The sequence below is a fragment of the Halichoerus grypus genome, chromosome 15 (genome assembly GCF_964656455.1).
Source record: "Halichoerus grypus chromosome 15, mHalGry1.hap1.1, whole genome shotgun sequence".
NCBI lineage: Eukaryota > Metazoa > Chordata > Mammalia > Carnivora > Phocidae > Halichoerus > Halichoerus grypus.
The window spans coordinates 12,866,825-12,886,517 of record NC_135726.1 but is presented as its reverse complement, the minus strand read 5'-3'; the positions used below and the strand labels follow the sequence as shown (position 1 = coordinate 12,886,517).

The 19,693-nt window shown below is 58.9% G+C and overlaps 1 protein-coding gene across 3 annotated transcripts; it reads left to right on the top strand.

Moving 5' to 3' along the window:
- MTSS2 (MTSS I-BAR domain containing 2) lies at positions 1-18,839 on the top strand. 3 transcript variants are annotated; one of them, XM_036088051.2, is made up of 14 exons: positions 1-206; positions 4,927-4,988; positions 5,080-5,153; positions 5,954-6,038; positions 6,129-6,220; positions 6,307-6,381; positions 7,640-7,797; positions 8,236-8,343; positions 9,198-9,295; positions 10,860-10,980; positions 16,802-16,876; positions 17,212-17,388; positions 17,529-17,694; positions 17,771-18,839. In XM_036088051.2, the coding sequence occupies exons 1-14, from the start codon at positions 138-140 to the stop codon at positions 18,532-18,534; spliced, it is 2,124 nt and encodes a 707-aa protein (XP_035943944.1). In that variant the 5' UTR covers positions 1-137; the 3' UTR covers positions 18,535-18,839. The 3 variants fall into 3 exon arrangements, with proteins under 3 accessions (XP_035943944.1, XP_035943942.1, XP_035943945.1); XM_036088049.2 differs by having other exon boundaries at positions 2-206; positions 10,764-10,980; XM_036088052.2 differs by lacking the exons at positions 1-206; positions 4,927-4,988; positions 5,080-5,153; positions 5,954-6,038; positions 6,129-6,220 and adding an exon at positions 6,786-6,925 and having other exon boundaries at positions 6,308-6,381; positions 10,764-10,980.
- The last annotated feature ends 854 nt before the right edge of the window (positions 18,840-19,693 follow it).

Below are 19,693 nucleotides of genomic sequence, written 5' to 3'. Positions count from 1 at the left end.
CGCTGAGCGCCGCCCGGAGGCGGAGGCCCGGCCCGGCCTCGGAGCGAGCGCCCGCCGCGCCCGGCTCCCTCGGCTGCCGGCGTCCCGCGCCCCTGCCCGCGCCCGCCGTCGCCGCCGCCGCCCGGCCCGGCCCGAGCATGGAGACGGCGGAAAAGGAGTGCGGCGCCTTGGGCGGGCTCTTCCAGGCCATCGTCAACGACATGAAGGTAACGGGGTGCGGCGGGGCCGGCTGCCCGGCGGGCGCGCGGGTGCGGGTCCCCTCTGGGGACGAGTGGCGGCGGGCATTGGGGCCCCGCTGTGTGCGCGCGCCGCGCTGTGTGTGTGTCCTTGTCTGAACGCGTCCGGCCTGCGTCTGCTGTGTTGCCTGGGTCGCGGGGTGCCCGTCTGAGGGGGTGTGGGTGTTCGTGTGTCGGGGTGTCCGTGCGGCGCCCGGGGTCTTTAAAGGCCCGGGGTCGGCAGGTCGTAGCGCCCCCCGTGGGGTCCCGACCTGCTCACACGCGGGCTCCCTGCGCCCCCGACCCCCAAATCATGAATGGGGTTTGGCTCCGGTGTCAGCTCCACGACCCTAAATTTGATGGGTCCCGGGTCTCGCCGGCCTCCGCCCCCTACCACCACCGTGCACCCTGGGCCCCCCAACTAGCACCCACCCCCCCGCCCCCAACGGCCCTGGAGCCCAGACAATGCTGTCACCGCCAAAGCAGGGAAAAATAATAAAGCGGAGAAGCATTAACTCCTTCCCCGCCGGCCTTGGCCTCTGTGCTCGACCCTGCGAGGCCTCGACCCTGCGACTGCTGCACCCCCCCACCCCCACCCCTGTCCAGGTCCCCTGAAACAGGCCCTAGGAAGCTGCAGGACTCCAAGGCCTCTAGGCTGACTGTCCCTCTGTCCTCACCTTGGAGGGAGGAAGGGAGAGGGTTGGGGTTTCTGGAGCAGCCCCAAGGGGGAACCTACTAGCACCCCAGGCCTTCAGCACCAACCCCCAGCCCCTCCCCCCCTTGATTGGCCAAGGCGGTGGGGAGCAAGCCACCAGCTCTTGGCCCACCACTGACTCACTAGTTGGGGAAACTGAGGCCTGGGAATGGTCAAGGTCATTAAGGAGACTGTCCAACTCTGTCCCTGACCTCATCCCTCTCTGTTCATCTGGGGAGCAAGGGAGAGCCTCTCCCCAGAGAGGCCAGGGCTTGGCAGGGCGGGCGCAGGCTGACGAGGCAGGGAGGAGTTCCAGCTCCAGTGACAGGACGGGGCCGGGCACCGCGCTCCTACCGCGCTCCTCTGAGGCAGGACTGCAGGGCAGGGGAAAGAACTGGGCTCTCCACATGAACTCCAGAGAGCCCCCACCCTATCGCACACCCCCAAGTATACAACACAGAATTCCACGGTGACATCACAGGCCCAGGAGGAAATACCACACACCAGTGCTGCTGGCCCCACAGTGCCCAGGCAGGCCCTTCCGGAGGCTCCCGGTGCTGCCAGGGGAACAGCCCTAGGGGCAGCGGCCGGATCCCTGCCCCTGCAAAAGGCCTGAGGCAATCCCCACCTAGGACTACAGGGTGAGCAGCATATAGATGCCCCCCCCATAGGGTGCTCCCCTGAGACCTCCATCCCTTGCAACTCTCCCTCGGGGCCCCTCTGGCAGCCCTCAGAAGTCCTGGCCTCTCTCTGCCCTCAGCAGGCCCTCCTGTCCTGTGGACATCACAGCCCTGGCACTGGGATCCCTTCCTGGGACCAGGCAGCCCAGACCACCCGCCCCCAGCTACTCGCAGTGCTGGCAGAGAATGGGACCTTCCGCCACCCTCCTCCCGCTGGCAGCCTCTCTGCTCAGAGGAGAGGGACAGGACTGTCCCTCTCTCCTCAGGCAATTTGCATGGAACTCTGAGATCAGAAAGAAGGAAAAGGGAGATATTCAGGCTGGATTTTCTGACATGTGGAGGTTTCACCTGGGGCGATCCTAAGTACCTAGGACATATGCATGTGTTCAGGCCAGGGACAGAGCAGGGGACTGGGCCACCTGGAGGTTGATCACCTGGATTTGGGGAGCAGCTTCTGGCTGTTTCCCTCGGTGATCTGAGCCACAGAAGCAGCAGGGCTTCCATAGAGGAAGGGGGCTGAACTGAGGAGACTGAGCCTGCCCCATGAAGCCTGTCCACAGCACGTCCACAAGACCCACAACACCCCCCAGGACCGAGCTGCACCTGGAGGCTGGAGGCCCCGAGCTGCACCTGGAGGCTGGAGGCCCCGAGTTGCACCTGGAGGCTGGAGGCCCCGAGCTGCACCTGGAGGCTGGAGGGTCGGGAGGAGGGCGCCAGGTCAGGGTTCGGGCCAGGCACTCAGGAGCTTTCCCTGCCTCTGTGCCTCACTTAGCTCAGATGCCCACTGGGTGGGTGCCAGGCTGCCCACTGAAGCTCAGAGGGGCAGAGGCTTGCCCAAGATGGCAGGACAGGGCGAAGCACCTTCAATGGAGTGAAGGGGGCCTCCCCTCAGCACTGGCCCATCCAGGAAATGGGCCCATAAATTTTGCCTGTCCTCCCAAGAGTGGGGAGTATAGCCCAGACTTGGGCCCTGCTGGGTGGGAGGGGCTTCCAGCAGAGAGGCAGGGATCCCGAGTCCCTTTTTTTTTTTTAGCCAGCATTAACTGAGCACTTACTGTGCACTGGGCACGGTGCTAAGTACTTCCCCTGCAGGGCCTCCTCAAGTCTCCCCACGGACCCAGTGATGTAAGTGCAGTTCCCAGCCCGATTTGACAGATGAGGAAGCTGAGGCCCAGAGTGGAACCCTGGCCCAGGGTCACCCAGAAAGCCCCCTCTCTGGGATCACAGCCAGGACTACAACCCCCGCCAGATCAGAGACCGTCTCCGAGGGCCAGGAGTCCCGAGCACCTCTAGTGACAAGCCCTGGGGACAGAGTGGGTGTTTCTCCCATCCCTGCAGTTCCTACCCCCTCCTCCCCTTGCTGCCCGATGACCCCCTCTCTCTACCCTGGAGGCAGGTGTAGTGACCAGTCGTGGGATCAGATCTTGCCCCTGCCGTGTGGAGGCCTTGAGCAAGTCAGTTAATCTCTCTGAGCCTCAGTTTCCTGACCTGTAGAATGGGGGTGATAGTCGTATTTATTTCACGGGGCTGTGCTAAGGACCCGACAACAAGCTCACACAGCGCAACAAGCGCTTGGCCAGCAGCGGTCACTGCCACCTAGAGTCCTAGAGCCTCACAGCCAGGGCATAGCCAGGGTGAGGGCATGGGCCCAGGTGAACCCTGAAGACCCTCCCCTGGGATACTGGCCGCTCCGCCCCCCCCACCTCTTCATCTCCGGGTTCTGTGAATTACCTACCGGTGAGGGTGAAGCCCTGGCCCTTAGAGACCAAGGTGCTCAGGTCTCCCTGCTGAGGAGGAACTGGGCCAGGCCTCCCCCCATGCTGTGCCTTGTCCCCTCCCCACTGGGAAAGCTGAGGAGGTGAAGGTCTGGAATGGAGTGAGCCTGGCTGGCTGGAGGCTAGGGAGATGGGCCTCAGCCTAAGTCCTTTCGTGGGGTAGGAACTGATCTGTCCCCAGCTTCTCCTAATTCCTTGTGTTCTGAGACTGCCCAGAGGCTGCAGAGGGGCTGAGAAGGTGTCCTGGGGGTCAGGACACCTGCCCCTCGTCCCCTGCCTCCTCAGCAGTGGCTCTTCTCCCTGGAGGTCTTAGCAAGGCTTCAGGGCTGGGATGTGGAGGTGATGTGAGCATGCCATCTTTCAGAAGACTCTTGGGGGTGCCAGGGTGAGGGTCAGCTCCTTGGGATTGCCAGGGACAACGTACCAGGCTCCTTTACCCTGAACTGTGCACACATGGAGACAGCCCACCCACAGCCTCCCCCATCCCGCTCCAGCCTGTGTGGACTTCTCAAATATTTGCTTTCCCTGGGCACTGGCTGGGCTGGGAGGAGAGGGAGTTTCTACGGCTGTCAGAAGCTGTCCTGTCTCCTTTCCACCCCTGCAGGCTGTCCTCAGCCAGAGAGGCCATCTCGAACCTGCCCCTGGGTTCCAGTCTGGCAGAGCTTCCTTCTGAAGCCATGAGGGCTGGGGTCTCTGCCTTCCCTGTTTGCCTAGCACCGAGCACCCCAGCCTACGTGGAAGGGAGGGTTAGAAGCCCTTTCGCGCTGGGGCTTTGCTGGCCTTGGGCTCCCCTTCAAGCATCCAGGCCTCCACGGGGCTCTCAGGCCAGGGCTGAGGTTTCTCCAGGACCCATCCGCCATGGGAGGGCGCATTAGCCAGAAAAGCCCCTTGATCAGACTGGACAGCTTGGTCGCCAGGAGCTAAGCCTCCCCACCGGGAAACCCCCTCCCAACTCAGAGCTTTGGGCCAGGCTGGGATAAAGGCCACACTGTGTCCCCAGGAGGGGAGGGGAACTGGGGGTGGAGAAAGGTGGCTCTGTTGGCCGCACAAGGCCCCATTGAGCCTGAAGCCTGGCTGTCCCGGACAGGCTGGCTGGGCCCTGCGGCAGTCACAGCCTCCCCAGGCCTGGGAGCCACTGCTGCTGGCCTGGGATGGATGGGTGTCCAGGCCGGTCACAGCTTCCGGGGCCCAGGGTGGGGTCCCCCAGAGGCCTCAGTTCAAGACCTGGCCTGCCTGAGCCCTGCCATTTACTGTTTCCATCCCCTCTGAGGGAGGATGTGGGCCAAAACGGTGCCACCGTAGACAGTTGTCTAGACTTCCTGACTGTCAGGGAGGGAGGGATGAGCAAAGGCACCTGTTCCCAGGGCCAGGCCTTGTTCAATCCCCATGGCTCTGTCCTTGGTCCTCGGTCGTCCCAGAAGGCCCAGGAGCCTCCCTCTCCATCGGGGCAGGGCCAGTCCCTGAGAAACTGCCCAGAATCTGGACGGAGGCATGTGGGGAGCCCAGCCCAGGTGGAGTCTTCCAGCCTCCAGAATCTCATTACCTCTCCATCTCCTCGGCAGAGCTCCTACCCCATCTGGGAGGACTTCAACTCCAAGGCCACGAAGCTGCATTCCCAGCTGAGGTGAGGCTGCTGAGGGTGCCCCAGCTGGGGAGGGGGCGGGCAGCGGAGAGGACACCTCACCCACAGAGCGTCCCACTGTCCATCTCCCCAGGACCACTGTGCTGGCTGCTGTGGCCTTCTTGGACGCCTTCCAGAAAGTGGCAGACATGGCCACCAACACCCGAGGTGGGGAGGGGGCGTGGCTGGAGGTTGGGTACGCCCCAGGTGGGGCTTGGAGGCTGGACAGGGTGAGCGGAGTGTGAGCCAGGGAGAGGACACTGGGCGCAGTTGGGACACTGAATTCTGTTCCCTAATGGAATCGGCTGGTCGTCGAGTGAGCCTCTTCTCACTGGTGGCATGCAAGCAGGAGCGGGTGAACGGTGACAGGGATGTTATGGCGGGCTTTCCGTTCTCGCTGTGGGCGGCCAGCTCCATCCCTCAGCCACAGCTGTTCAGCCTTCCCTGCAGCTGCCTCTCACCCCCTCTCCTCGGCCAGTCTGAGAGCACGCAGGGGCAGGCACGCCCCTGTTGGCCTTGGCGTCTCCTCCGCCTTCTAGTTCAAGTAGCAAGAACTGGGGCCCCTGAGAACAAGGTAGCGGGCGCTTGCTCGCACTCACGCCTGCCTTGGGGCACCTGGAGGGGCTTCCCGCCAGGGCTGGAGGGGATTTGGGCCGGCCCTTTGGACAGTCTCTCGCGCTGGCCTGACCACCAGAACACCCGCAGCTGCAGCGGGCGGGCACGGCCGGGATGCGCAGGGCCTTGGTCCAGCACAGAGGAGAGTCACCGCAAATACTGAGAACAGATCAAATCCACCACCCCCCCCCCCGCCCCCGCCCCCCGCCCAGCACGGATCGCGGGATCCCGCAATGCTGGGGGCGGGGCGCGGGCTGCGAGCGGCGGCCTTGGCGGCCCGGCGCGCCCCCTCGTGGCCGAGGCTGGGACTGCCCGTCGGGGCCCCTTCCCACGCTGCGCGCTTGCCTCGCCAGGGGCCACACGGGACATTGGCTCGGCGCTCACGCGCATGTGCATGCGCCACCGCAGCATCGAGACCAAGCTGCGGCAGTTCACCAAGTGAGTGGGGGCCGCGGCCAGGCGGGCGGCGGGTGCGGGTGACGCAGGGAGACCCCGCTGGTGGCCCTGACCCTCCCGCCCCGCCCGCAGCGCCCTGCTGGAGAGCCTCATCAACCCGCTGCAGGAGCGCATCGAGGACTGGAAGAAGTCGGCCAACCAGCTGGACAAGGACCACGCAAAAGGTAGGCCCTGAGCTCGGGCCGGGGCTTCCTGTCCTCATTGTGCAGAGCTCCCCCATCATAGCACTCCTCTCTCACCCCGTGCACAGAGTACAAACGAGCCCGGCATGAGATCAAGAAAAAGTCTTCAGACACACTGAAGCTGCAGAAAAAAGCACGCAAAGGTAGAGCCCACAGTGGCCCATGGAAGCGTAGCCCCACGGGGCCCCACTCCGTGTGCTCCACATCCTAGGGGTGCCCCAGGGCGTCATCCGGGCTGGAGGGGCCTTATCCTGGATACAGGACCCTCCAACCTGCTGGGTGGGACAGAGGGAGCCTCCCTGTACCCCAGACCTGGCCCAGGCCCTCCCCTCTCAGGGAGGCAGCAGGAGGCCCAACAGGCCCAGGCACCCACACCCCTGCCCCAGGAGTGGCTCTTTCCATCCGGCTGTCTTTCACACATTCTTTCTTTCTCTGTCTCTCCTTCTCTCCTCCTCCCACATCCTTCCTGTAGAGCTACTTGGTAAGTCAAATGTCCGTCCCTCCAGCTGCTCCTCCCGTCCTTGTCCCATTTGTCTGTCTCCCCCAGCTCAGGGCCATTGGAAGGAGCCTCTCCAGGCCAAGGAGGAGCAAGGAAGGCGGTCGGTCCAGCGAGGGAGGGGCCCGGGGCACAGTCCTCCTGGGGCCCTGGGGGCCCCTGGCCAGGGATGAGTCCCAGGCCACTGCTGGGTCAGTCTGCCAGGCCAAGAGGGGTTGGAGCGGGCGGGGTGGGGGGCACAGGCCCTGGCTGTCCCGCTCCCACCAGGCCCGCCCAGTTACCTGTCGCCTTCTCACATCCTGTCTCACCATCTCTACATCATCCTCTTGCCTCTCTCTGTCTCTCTCGCTGCTTCTTTGTGTCGCTGTTGCTGTCCTTGTGCATCACTCCCTGAGCTGAGTGGGAGCCCACGCTGAGACCACCCCCTTCCCTTCCCCCGGGGCCCAGCCCCTAGCTCTCCTGACCCCCACACCCCTCCGCTGAGCCCCCAGGCTCTACTTTGTCGGGCTTCCACCCTCTCCCTGTGCCCTGCGAGGTGAGTGGGTGCTGGCCCACGGGCAGTGAGGGTACCCTGGGGGGTGGAAGTCTCAGCCGTGGCGGCCTCTGCTGGACTCACCTGAGCACACCTGCTCCCAGGGTGGCTCCCGGTGGGCTCTGCCCACTCCAGGTCCGGGGTGGCTTTGCAGCTTGGTGTCTTTCCTGTGTGTGTGTGTCTGTCTGTGCTCTCTGCCTGCTCTGGGACCAGCCCTGGCACAAGCCCCAGAGTCCTGGCTGCCCTCCCCGGTCCCCGGGCCCCCATGGCAGTGCCCAGCCCCACGGCAGGGACAGCACCACGGGGCCTGAGCCATGCACACAGCGAGCCGGGCCGGCGTCCCCAGCGCGGCCTCTCCTCCCAACCCCTCCAGGGAAAGGAGACCTACAGCCTCAGCTGGACAGCGCCCTGCAGGACGTCAACGACATGTACCTGCTGCTGGAGGAGACGGAGAAGCAGGCAGTGCGCCGGGCCCTGATCGAGGAGCGCGGGCGCTTCTGCACCTTCATCACGTTCCTGCAGCCCGTGGTGGTGGGTCCCTCGGAGCCAGAGGGGTGTTCTCGGCATCCCCCGCCGTTGGGCTAGTTGGAGGGTCTCTGTGAATTTGAGGAAATCCCAAGAATCAGGATTTGGGAGCCACCAGTGGGAGTTTTTCGGGGTGACTCAGAAGCCCCAGCAGGTTGGACAGGGCCCAGGGTCGACCCCTCAACCCCCGAGAAAGGCCGCTTCTCAGTGCTACCTGGCTGGGTGCCTTCAGAGCTGCGTGCTCACATCCCAAAGACAGGTCTCATAGCTCATGGTGCACTAATTTGGTCTGGACAGATGGTCACACTGGCCCCAGGGTGTCCAGTTCCAGCCTCAATCAGACCCGAGCAGTGTTGGGGGAGAGGGGAGAAGCAGGGGAGGCCTGTTCCTCCAGAGTGGGGGGGCCGGGGCAGGACCGGTGGGTCTGACCCGCTGCTTCCCCAGAACGGCGAGCTGACCATGCTGGGAGAGATCACCCACCTGCAGGGCATCATCGACGACCTGGTGGTGCTGACGGCGGAACCCCACAAGCTGCCCCCCGCCAGTGAGCAGGTGCGGCCGTCCTGGGGCTAGGGGACAGGGGAGGGGATAGCCTGCCATTGGTTGGGGGACAGTAGAGGAAAAAACAGGACAGAGGACCAGACATGTCCCAACACGTGCCGTGGGACATCCAGGAGCACCTTCCCGGGGGAGGGGTGGTGTGCACAGGACCCAGTGAGGGCCTGAGTCTGAGAGCAGATGGGGGGGGGGGTCCCCATGGGGTTGGGCCCCGTGTCTGCCCTCAGGCTCCCCCTGAACAAGCCAGACCTGGTGACGCCTGCCTGTCATCCATGCCCAGAACCTGTCCCCTCCCCTAGACCCAGGCACACAGACACCTGCCCACACTTGCCACCCGCTCGGTGCACCACTGTGCTCCCACTGCACGAGGGTCGGTCCTACGTGACAGGCCCATGGCGTTGCTCTGGTCCGGTGCCCGCTGTGCGCCCGGCACTCTGCCCAGCACTTTCCACGGCCACCCTGTTGAACCCCCCCGCCCCATGGCCCCTGCAAGACAGGAGTCATGGGCTGCTCTTCACGGGAGAAACCAGGTGAGGTTCCAGGAACTTGCCCAAAGGGCACAGCAGAGCCAGGATTTGAACCCCATGGTGTCCCTCATGGTCACTCTCGCCTCCTCTGCCAGTGACAGTGAGTCCCCAGGGACCCCTGGTTCTCCCATGCCCCCCTCCCCTGGCAGCCCTGCTTTCAGACTCCCCTGGAGGGTCTCCTGCCAGGGCTTGGCTCTCAATAGGGAAGAGAGTGGGGGGGCCTCTGTCCCTACTAGACCTCTCTGGGGACCCCCAGACAACACTAAGGCTCTCTGCAGAGGAAGACTGCCTCCGGTGATTCCCATCTCTGTCCCTGTCCAGGTGATCAAAGACCTGAAGGGCTCAGACTATAGCTGGTCCTACCAGACCCCCCCGTCTTCACCCAGCGGCTCCGGCTCACGGAAGTCCAGCATGTGCAGGTCAGTGCGGGGTTGACGGGGGGCAGGGAGGGGCAGGGGCCCCCAGGGAGGGGAGGGGTGAGCTCCCAGCAAAGCTGCATCGAGATCTGCTTCCGGGCCCCAGAAGTCCCCCAAGTGCGTCACAGAGGAATTGGCCTGCAAGCATAGAGGACAAGTGTAGCCCCATCTCGAGCCCGCTGCCTGCGCAGGCGTTGGGGGGGCGGGGGGCAGGGCGGTTTCGTTGATGGAGCAATCACTGTGCGCCAGGGGCCGTGCTACATGCTTTATGCATTTTCTTCACTGAATCCTAACACCACCGTATCAGGTATGGTGTTGTCTCCATTTCACAGAAGGGGAAACTGAGGCACAGGGTCCCGGCATTTCACAACTGGGCTCTGCCCAGCCCAGCAGAGTCGACGCGGGTGGAGGGATAGTAAGAATCTAAGATCAAGGGTGGGCACAGACGCTTCTGGGAAGGTGTGCTGAGGCCCCAAGGTAAGGGATGCTCCAGCCTGGCTGGTTCCTGAGTGCTGGTTCCCGGCCAATGCCTCAGCCTGAACCGGGGCCCATGCTGGCCCCTGAAGTCTCCTTCATTCACGGTGCAGGCTCAGGACCAGGGACGCGTCCGGGGCTGGCACTAAGACAGCGTTTGGAGGAGACATTTAAGATTCAAGGTTCCTCAGCGGGGAGGGCAATGAGCACAGATGAGTTACTGGTGGGGGAGGCCCCTCTGTTCCAGGCTCCCCTTCCCCAGAGCCACCTCTGGCTGGGCACCTGGGCACGGGAGGTAAGCCGCGCAGGGCCATCAGCAGCTCCTGTCGAGGGAGGAGGGCCTGGGTCTGTTAGACCCCAGGTAGGGGTCCGTCACAGCAGGGAGGGTTGATGGCAGAGGACACCCATGACCCAGGGTGGGGGCTCAGTAGCTTCAGGATCACAGTCAGAAAGAAAGCAGCCTTCATTGCCCGAGAGTGAAATGGTTACACAGAGGATGTGAGCTACGGAGGGCTGGACACACTCAAGGGGATGGAGGCGATGAGGACAATGGTGGGTCCAGGACGCACACAGACCATCACCGCACCCTAGATATCCAGTTAGGATTTGATGGCAAAGATCTGACTTTGAGGAGGCAGTCCAGAGTTGGGTTCTAGCCCCAATGGGACAAGGTTTGATGCTTAGTGACTCAGTTTCCCCATCACCAGCCTAAGGTCTACTGTGCTTAATGGCAAAGTAGGAAGCAAAGTGACTGCTTGGCCCTGGGCATGCCCTGGAACACGGCTCTTGGGTGCTGTCCCCTGCCTGGGCCCGCCTCCTCCCGACCCCCCCCATCCGAGAACCCACCTCTTCTGTGGCACCCGAGTCTCAGGACTTGTAGTCTGACTTTGTCTTTTCTTTCCTTTGCCCCTCACCTCTGCCCTCCACCCTTGTCTGTCACCCCTCCACGCGCACCCTGTGTCTCCCTGTCCGGCTGCTGCCCCCCCCACCCCCCCAGCGCCCCCAGCAGCAGTAGCAGCGCCAAGGGCAGCGGAGCCCCGTGGCCCGGGGGTGCCCACACATACTCACCCGGTTCCACCTGTCGCTACCGCAGCCTGGCACAGCCAGCCGCCGCCCGCCTCTCCAGTGTCTCCTCCCACGACTCTGGCTTCGTCTCCCAGGACGCCACTTACTCCAAGCCCCCCTCACCCATGCCTTCCGACATCACCAGCCAGGTGAGGAGGCGTCTGCAGGGCCTGCAGCTGTGGCACCTGGCCTCACCGGGGCCCACCTGGCTCAGGACCAGGGTTAGAGCAGCGGGCATCCGCCACAGCGGTGTCAGCGGGGGGGTCTTGTGCCCCACTTGCTCACCATTTCCTGACTCCTTACCGACCGCCTTCTTCCAGCCACGGGAGCCCCGAGGGGGCTGCTGCGCAGCTCTGATCCCTGGGGACCCTCCCCCTGCATAGGCTTACCGTGATGGGGTGGTGACCCTAGAAGGCATCCCCAGGAGCCCCAGGACATCCTCCTGCTTCTACACAGTTGGGCCAGCTCACTCGGAACCCAGAGACTGGCCCACGAATCTCCTCAGATGCAGGCTCAGATCTTGCAGCCTCAGTGAGATGGGCAAACGGGGGGACCACAGTAGAAGACAAAAGGAGGTCAGGCCACCTGCCCAGGGGGCTATCCTCAGGGTGTCAGGAGTGACTGCATTTGGATCCAGTCTGCTCTTCCTCCCCATCTAGGCTAATGCCTCCATTTGGGCTCAGTATTTTATGTTCTGGATTTTTGCTCAAGGATGTCCCCATTACACTTGCAGTCTCTCTCCCCGTGCCGGCTCATTCCCGTCAGGACACAAACAAGCTCCAGCATCATGCATTTTAAAAGCCCTCCCTTCCCCCACCATGTTATCCTCCAACCACCTAGTATCCTTCACAACAGAACTTCTCAAAAGAGTTGTCTGCACTGACCATCTCTACCTCATTTCCATTCATTTCTGTCTGCTTCACCTATGTAAAACTGAAAAATTTTAGATCTGTTATTTTCTCCCATATGGTTTTATGCATGTTTGCTGTATATATTTTGAGACTCTTCTGTTAAGTGCATACAAGTTTAAAATGTCAACTCTTCATAGTGAATTGAATCTTCTAACATGATGTAGTTGATCCTCTGCTCCTTATAATGCTTTCTTGAAGTCTCTTTTGTTTGATATTATTACAGCTATCTCAGCTGTATTCTGTTCAAGATTTATATTATCCTTTCCCATCTCTTGGCTTTTAAACTCACTATATCTTTGTGTTTTAGATGAGTCTCTTATAAGTAGCAGATGCCTAGATTTTCTTTTATATAATAGTTTGACAATCTTTATCTTTTAATCAGTATTTTTTTTAAAGATTTTATTTATTTGACAGAGAGACAGTGAGAGAGGGAACACAAGCAGGGGGAGTAAGAGAGGGAGAAGCAGACTCCGTGCTGATGACCTAAGCCAAAGGTAGACACTTAATAACTGAGCCACCCAGGCGCCCCTTATTCAGTATTTTTTTTTTTAAAGATTTTATTTATTTATTTGAGAGAGAGAGAATGAGAGAGAGCACGAGCGGGGAGAGGGTCAGAGGGAGAAGCAGACCCCCCGCTGAGCAGGGAGCCCGATGTGGGACTCGATCCTGGGACTCCAGGATCATGACCTGAGCTGAAGGCAGTCGCTTAACCAACTGAGCCACCCAGGCGCCCCTTTATTCAGTATTTTTAGTCCACTTATATTTATTGTGATTACTGACGTATTTGGACTCCTGGGTTTTTTTTTTTCTGTTTATTCCTTCTGCTTTTTCTGTGCTTCTTTTGTCTCTTCCCTTGCCATTTGTTTGTTTTTCTTTTTCCCATTTGTTCCCCCCCCACTAGATTCTAAGTTACACTCTATTTCTTTTCTTTTACAGGGTACCATGAAATTTTACCATACATCCTTACCATTCACCTCCTGAATAATTCAAGGATCCTAATAAATATTTTGACTTAGTCACCCACTTCCTCCCAACTTATAAGCTATTATATGTTATTCTCTATTTTTTAATAACACAAATGATATTTTTCTACTTACTTTCGTTATCCTTTTGTACATAAAGTATTTGTCTAGATTTCTCCATATGCTTACATATTTCTTTGTTGATCATTTTTTCTCGTACCTCAAGTCTTCCTTTCTGAAGTATAGCATATCCTTTAGAAGTTCTTTTAGAATAGATCTGTAGTAGTAAATTCTTGGTTTTTGTTTATCTGTAAACATGCTTCATTTGGTCGTCTTTCTTGAAAGTTTTGCCGGGGACACAATTCTGAGGTGACAGTTGTTCTCTTCGCACACTTTGAAGGTATTTTTCCACTGTGTTTTGGCTTCCATCGTCGGTTAAGAGGTCCTCCGTCAGATCATGAGCTTACTTTGCTCCCTGGTCACTTTTAAGATCTTTGCTCTTCAGTTTGTGTCTAGTTGCAGATTTGTTTTTATTTAGCCTCACTTGATATGTTTGTATTCCTGTATCTTTGTATTCATGTCTTTCTTATGTTTTGGAAATTTTCAGCCATTATTTCTGTATTCCTACTTTCGTTCTTGCTATCGCTTCTTCTGAGATTGCGATTCAGTGTCTTGCCAGACCTCATTTATCCTTCTGTGTATCCTTCTCTTAATTCTCAGATTTTCCTTCTCCTCACTTTTCTGTATGATGTTCTGGATCATTTACTCAGGTCTGTCTTCCAGTTTCCTTTTTCTCTACGTTACAGCAATTTTACCTTTCCTTTGAGGCTTTTTTCTAACTTGGTATTTTGAAATAATTTCAGACTTGTAGAAAAGTTGCAAAAAGAGTACAGAGTTCTCACCTACTCCTCCCAAGCCTCCCCTAATGTTAACCCCTTACGTAGCTACGATACTATTAACTAACCTACGGTCTTTTCTCAAATGCTGCCAGTTTTCTCTGGTCTAGGAGTGCAGGACCCTGTTCTATCTCTTGCGGCTTCTCTAATATGTAGTCGTCCTTCAGTCCTTCTTCTTTCATGACTTTGATACTTTTGATACTGGTCAGGTATTTTGTAAAACATTTCTCAGTTTGGATGTGTCTGGGGTCTTCCCATAGTTAGACCGAGGTCACACATTTCTGGCAAAAATACCGTACCAGTGGTGGATTGCTGTTTCTCATCGTCACCAACCCTTGGTATTTTACATCTTTTTCATTGTAGCCATTCCGGCGGGGGGGGGTGGGGGGGTGCATCTGGTAGTGCCCTGTATTTTTAATTTGTACTTCCCCGACGAGGAATGAGGTTGAATACCATTTCATGCTTCTGAAGGCCACTTGGCTGTCCTCTTTTATGAAGGACCCGTTCACATTTTTGCCCATTTTTCTACTAGGTGTTTGTTTTTTTTTCTTATTGATTCCTAGAACTTCTTATATATTATGGATACAACTTCTTCATCTGAGATCTTCTCTGATTCTGTGGATTCCTTTTTTACTCTCTTAATGGAGTCTTTTAATGACCTAAAATTCTTAATTTTAACGGATATCCAGTTTGTCCAATTTATTCATTTTTTTAAATTGTGCTTTTTGTGTCCTGAGATAAGCCTTTTTCTACCTTTTTCATTTAGATCTGCAGCTCATCAAGAATTGATTGTGTGTGTGCATGTGTGTGTGTGTGCGCACATATGATATGAGGTAGGGGTCATTTTTCCATACAGATATCTAATTGGCAGTGTATTGAAAAGGCCATTTTTCCCCCCACTGCACTATAGTGTTGCCTTTGTCATAAATCAGGTATTATGTGTATACCTGTAGCTGTTTTTGGAGTCTGTATTCTGTCTGCTGGTTCATTTGTGTTCTCATACCAAGACCAGGCCACTTTAATTATTGTGACTTTATACAAAACTTTGATAATGTGGTAACAGAAGTCTTCCAGCTTTGTTATTCAATATCCCCTTGTCTGTTTCTGGCCCTTTGCAATTCCTTGTATTCCTTAACGTTAGCTTGTCAGTTTCCATCAAAAAAACAGTAACAGCAACTCCCGCGGTTTTGACTGGGGATTGCTCATGTCTCCATTCATTTTGGCTTTTCCTTCTCTCGGTGATGTTTTATAGTTTGCATGTAAAGATCTTGCACATCTATCACTGGATTTTTTTTTCCTGGGTATTTAATGTTTATTGATGCAATTTTATTTATTTTAAAGATTTTATTTATTTATTTGAGAGAGCGAGCGCAAAAAGAGCAAGCGGGGAGAGGAGCAGAGGTAGAGGGACAAGCAGACTCCATGCTGTGTGTGGGGCCTGACGTGGGGCTGGACCCATGACCCTGAGAGCAGGACCTGAGCCAAAATCAGGAGTCAGATATTCAACCAACTGAGCCAACCAGGCGCCCCTATTGATGCTATTTTAAATTATATTGGCTTTTTAGGGGGGTTTTTGTTTGTTGGCTGCTGATATTTAAAAATTTGATTTTTTTCTTTGGTATATTGATCTTACATGCAATAATTTTATTAAAATCACTTATCAGTTCTGATAACTGTAGACTCTTCTGAGTATTCTGCATATGCAACAGTCATGTCTTTTATGAGTAAGGACTGCTTTTTTCTACCTTTCCTATCTTGTGGCTTTCTGCTACTTTTTTTTTTGCCTTACTGCCCTCCTAGGACTCCCAGTACTAAGCAGAAATGGTGATCGTGGGCATCCTTATCTTTTTCCCACCCTCTGAGGGAAATATATTGATATTTATGTAGATACTCTTTATTATCAGATTAAGGAAGTTTTTTCTGTCCCTAGTTTAAGTGTTTGTTCATGAATAGACATTGAATTTTCCCACTGAGTGTTCCAAATGCTTTTTCCATTGGGTTTTTTTGCTTTAACAATTATATTGGTAAAAATCTAAATTTGTTTCTTGTATCATCTGAATCCTCACCTGTGGTGCTTTGTTTCCTTTTTTATTTTGGTGATCTTGGTTCATCATAAACTGTAAAAAAAATCTGGGGGTCTAAATTAAGGAGAATATGGAGAGTTTGACAGGGCAGGCGTGGTACTAAAAACGGACCTTTTGCAGGTACCCTGGCTTAATTCGGGCCATCACAGGGCGAGCCCCCCACCTTGGCCCTTGCCCAGTCTCCCAACCACTGTACTGCACTCAGCGTGTGCCTCAGGGAGCGCTCATGGTCCTGTGTCTGCCCTGACTGCCTTTGTCTTCATTCTTGTGTCTTCTTGTGAGTTGGGGGCTTCCCAGGCCACCTACTCCCCACGACTGCCCAGAGCAGGTGTCTCCCCTGCACGCTTGGTCCACTCAAAAGTGGACCTCTGCCCCCACCATTCTGTGACCTAGTTCTCAAGGTCTCCAGGGATGCCTCCGTGTCCTCATCTGATGGACCCCGGGCAGCCCGGCTCCTCCACAGGGCAGGTCCTTCTGAGTTCTGTGGCATCGTCTGCTTGTGGTTTTCTTCCCACTTCTCTGGCAGCTCCTTGTTCCTCTCCTTTGCTGGACCCTCTTCTTGCCAGCCACGGAGCGTGGGCGTGCCTGGGGCCCTTGAACCTTCTAACTGCCCTCACTGCCGAGGTGACCTCACTCTGTCTCGTGGCCATGGATCGGTGGCCCCACCCTTGTCTTCTCTCTCATCTCCAGACCTGTAAATGCGGTTGCCTGCATCACAGCTGTGCGTAAATACCTGACAGGCAGCTCAGCGCTGCGCGTGCAGGATGGAACTCTGGACTCCTGCAGGCCAGCCCTTCTCAGATGACAAGGACACCGTCAACCCCGCTGCCCTCCCTCGTGTCTCTCTTTCCCTGGCCCGCCACATCTGGGCCATCGGCAGCGAGTCCGGTTGTTAATTCTCACCACCTCTGGCTCTTGGGCCGGGCCGCGGGGTCGGTCGGTGCCCGCAGTGTGCGCTCAGGGTGCTGAGATCTGCCGCAGACGCTCGCAGGGGTGGCGGGGTGGGGCGCCGAGCCGGAACGCCCCGCTGCATGCCGGCGCTGTGACCGGGTCTGTTCTCTCCTCTCCTCCTGGCCTCCCCGCCCCGTCCGCCCGCCTGCTCGCCTCTGCATGGCAGAAGTCCTCCAGCTCTGCGTCCTCAGAGGCCTCGGAAACCTGCCAGTCCGTTAGCGAGTGCAGCTCCCCCACCTCGGTCAGTGCTCCCCACTTGCAGTGGGACGCAGGGAGGGTGCAGGGTCAACCAGAGGGGGGTGCACACAGTGCCCGCTCCCCACAGGAAAAGCCTCCTGGGCACGCCTGCAGCCACTCCCAACACACATCTTTCCCTCCTGGGACATGGCCATCCTACCCCTGGGCCTGGAGGGACTGAGGGGTCATGGCACCCTCCACGCTCTGCCCTTGGTCATGATCATGAGCCTGAGGCCCCCTTCTGGGCCTGAAAACCCTGAACCTCAACTATAGTGAGGGGATCCTTCACTGAGGGCGGCAGGGCCAAGGGCCCCCTGACCCGTCTGCCACACCCTGCAGGACTGGGCCAAGGCGGGTCCCCACGAACAGCCCTCGGGCACCAGCCTACAGCGGAGGAAGGACCGAGCGGAGCACCCACGAGACACGGAGCCAGGCCTGGCCAGCGGGGGCACCCTGGGCCCCAGCGGAGAGGAGGCGCCACGACCCCGCATGTCCCCTGCCACCATCGCAGCGAAGGTAGGCGCCGGCTCCCCTGGCAGCCCAGCCAGGACTCCATCTTCACTGCCAGGCCGGGTTCCCCTGGCGGGAGCGACCTGTAATTCGGGGGCGGGGGGGGCGGGGAGCCGGGCTTCAGCCTGCAGTCTTACCACCCCCAGCACGGTGAGGAGGTGTCCCCCGCGGCCAGTGACCTGGCCATGGTGCTGACCCGCGGCCTGAGCCTGGAGCACCAGAAGAGCAGCCGGGACTCGCTGCAGTACTCCAGCGGCTACAGCACGCAGACCACCACGCCCTCGTGCTCCGAGGACACCATCCCCTCCCAAGGTAGGCCCTGGGGCCGGGGCTGGGTCACCGGGCCTTCACGGCCCCGGCCCCGGCCCACTGCATCCCGTGCCCCCAGGCTCCGACTACGACTGCTACTCGGTGAACGGGGACGCGGACGGCGAGGGCCCGGCCGAGTTCGACAAGTCCTCCACCATCCCCCGCAACAGCAACATCGCCCAGAACTACCGCCGCCTGATCCAGACCAAGCGCCCGGCCTCCACCGCGGGGCTGCCCAGCGCCTCGGGCGCGCCCCCCGGCGTGGCCACCATCCGCCGCACGCCGTCCACCAAGCCCGCCGTGCGCCGCGCGCTCTCCAGCGCCGGCCCCATCCCCATCCGGCCGCCCATCGTGCCCGTGAAGACGCCCACGGTGCCCGACTCCCCCGGCTACGCGGGGCCCACGCGGGCGGGCAGCGAGGAGTGCGTCTTCTACAGCGACGAGGCCGCCTCGCCCCTGGCACAGGACCTGGCCAAGGCCTCCCCGAAGAGGCTGAGCCTACCCAACACGGCCTGGGCCAGCCCGGCCCCTGAGGCGGCCGGCTACGCAGGGCTGGCGGCGGACGACGACGACCAGCAGCAGCAGCTGGCCGCCAACCGGCACAGCCTGGTGGAGAAGCTCGGGGAGCTGGTGGCGGGCGCCCACGCCCTGGGCGAGGGCCAGTTCCCTTTCCCCACCGGCCTGGCCGCCGCCGCCGCCACCGCCCCCACCGAGGAGACGCCCAGCCCGCCCCCTGCCGCCTCGGGCGAGCCCCCGGCCGAAGACATGCTGGTGGCCATCCGCCGCGGGGTGCGGCTCCGGAGGACCGTCACCAACGACAGGTCGGCGCCCCGCATCTTGTGATGGCGCCCCCCTCCCCTGTGGCCCCCGCGAGAGGCAGGTGGCCTGGCAGGTGACCCGCAGCCGCTCAGAGCCAAGGCACAGCGAGGAGACAGCAGACAGGCAAGCTTTCGGATATTTGTTTAAGTCACGTGGGATGGAAAGACACTCATCTTGGATTGCAGCATTTAAATGGGAATGACTTCTTTAACAAAGCTCACCAGCTTTGAGCCTGCAGGTCTTGAACTGGGTTTGGAGCCTGTTTTATATGTTTCTTGCCTGTTCTGCTCCTCCTCTTCCTCTTCCACAGGCCCTGCCCTCCCCTCCCACCCCCACCCCCACCCCCGTCTCTGGGAGCCTCCCTGGGCCCGCCAGCCGCAGCTCAGGCGATCCGGCCCAGCTGCTCCCTGGTCGGTGGTGCCCGGGGCTTCTCCTGAATGCTGTTCCCCTCCGCCCCTGCCCGGTCCCCGCTCCTTCCTTCTCTCCCCTCTCCCCTCTCCCAGGTTCCTCTCCCTTAGGGAGGCAGGCTGGCTGTGGAGGGGCCAGGTGCCCAGTCGGCTAAAGTGTCACAGAACGGCACTGGAGGTGGGGAGGTTGAGGTGGGGAGGCCCAGGCTGCTGTGGAGGAAAGAGGCCCACAGGCCCAGGGCCCCAAGTGGAGTCTTGGGCATCTGTTTGGAGGCGCTGTGGAGCCCGAGGGGCTTCGGGTCCTAGCTTCCCCTCCCGGGGAGGTGTGGCGGGGGCTGAGGGGCAGGGCAGCAGGGAAGGAATCCAGAGGCCCGAGAGGCCCGAGGGGCATCTGGCCAGCCCTCCAGGAGCTGCTTTCAGATGTGTGTCCTCACCTGGGCACGTTGAGAATTTAACTCTGGTGGCACTTTGGTCCAAAGGTGGTTTCGGGCACCTTTGGGGATAGGGGCTGGAGCTGTAGAGGGTGTGGGGGTTATTTTATGAATATAATAATAGAGCTGACGACTGGACAAGGACTGTGTGTGGGGACAGGGTGGACAGTACAGGGTGTCCGAGAGTGCCTGAGGGACAGGGGTCCTCACAGTGGCCTGGTGGGCCCATGGCAGGACGAGGAGGGCCACATTGGCTTCCCCAAAGCCAAAATAAGGTTGGAGAGGGCCGGTGGCGGGGGGGCGGGCAGCACGTCTCCTTGGATGGGGCTGGGGTGCGGTCCAGGG

Excerpts from the sequence above, each read along its gene's own strand:
- MTSS2 (XM_036088049.2), top strand. The coding sequence starts at position 138 with ATGGAGACGGCGGAAAAGGAGTGCGGCGCCTTGGGCGGGCTCTTCCAG. Across the intron at positions 6,382-7,639 it reads GCAGAAAAAAGCACGCAAAG|GGAAAGGAGACCTACAGCCT; the intron begins GTAGAGCCCACA and ends CAACCCCTCCAG. Across the intron at positions 17,389-17,528 it reads CTGCCACCATCGCAGCGAAG|CACGGTGAGGAGGTGTCCCC; the intron begins GTAGGCGCCGGC and ends TACCACCCCCAG.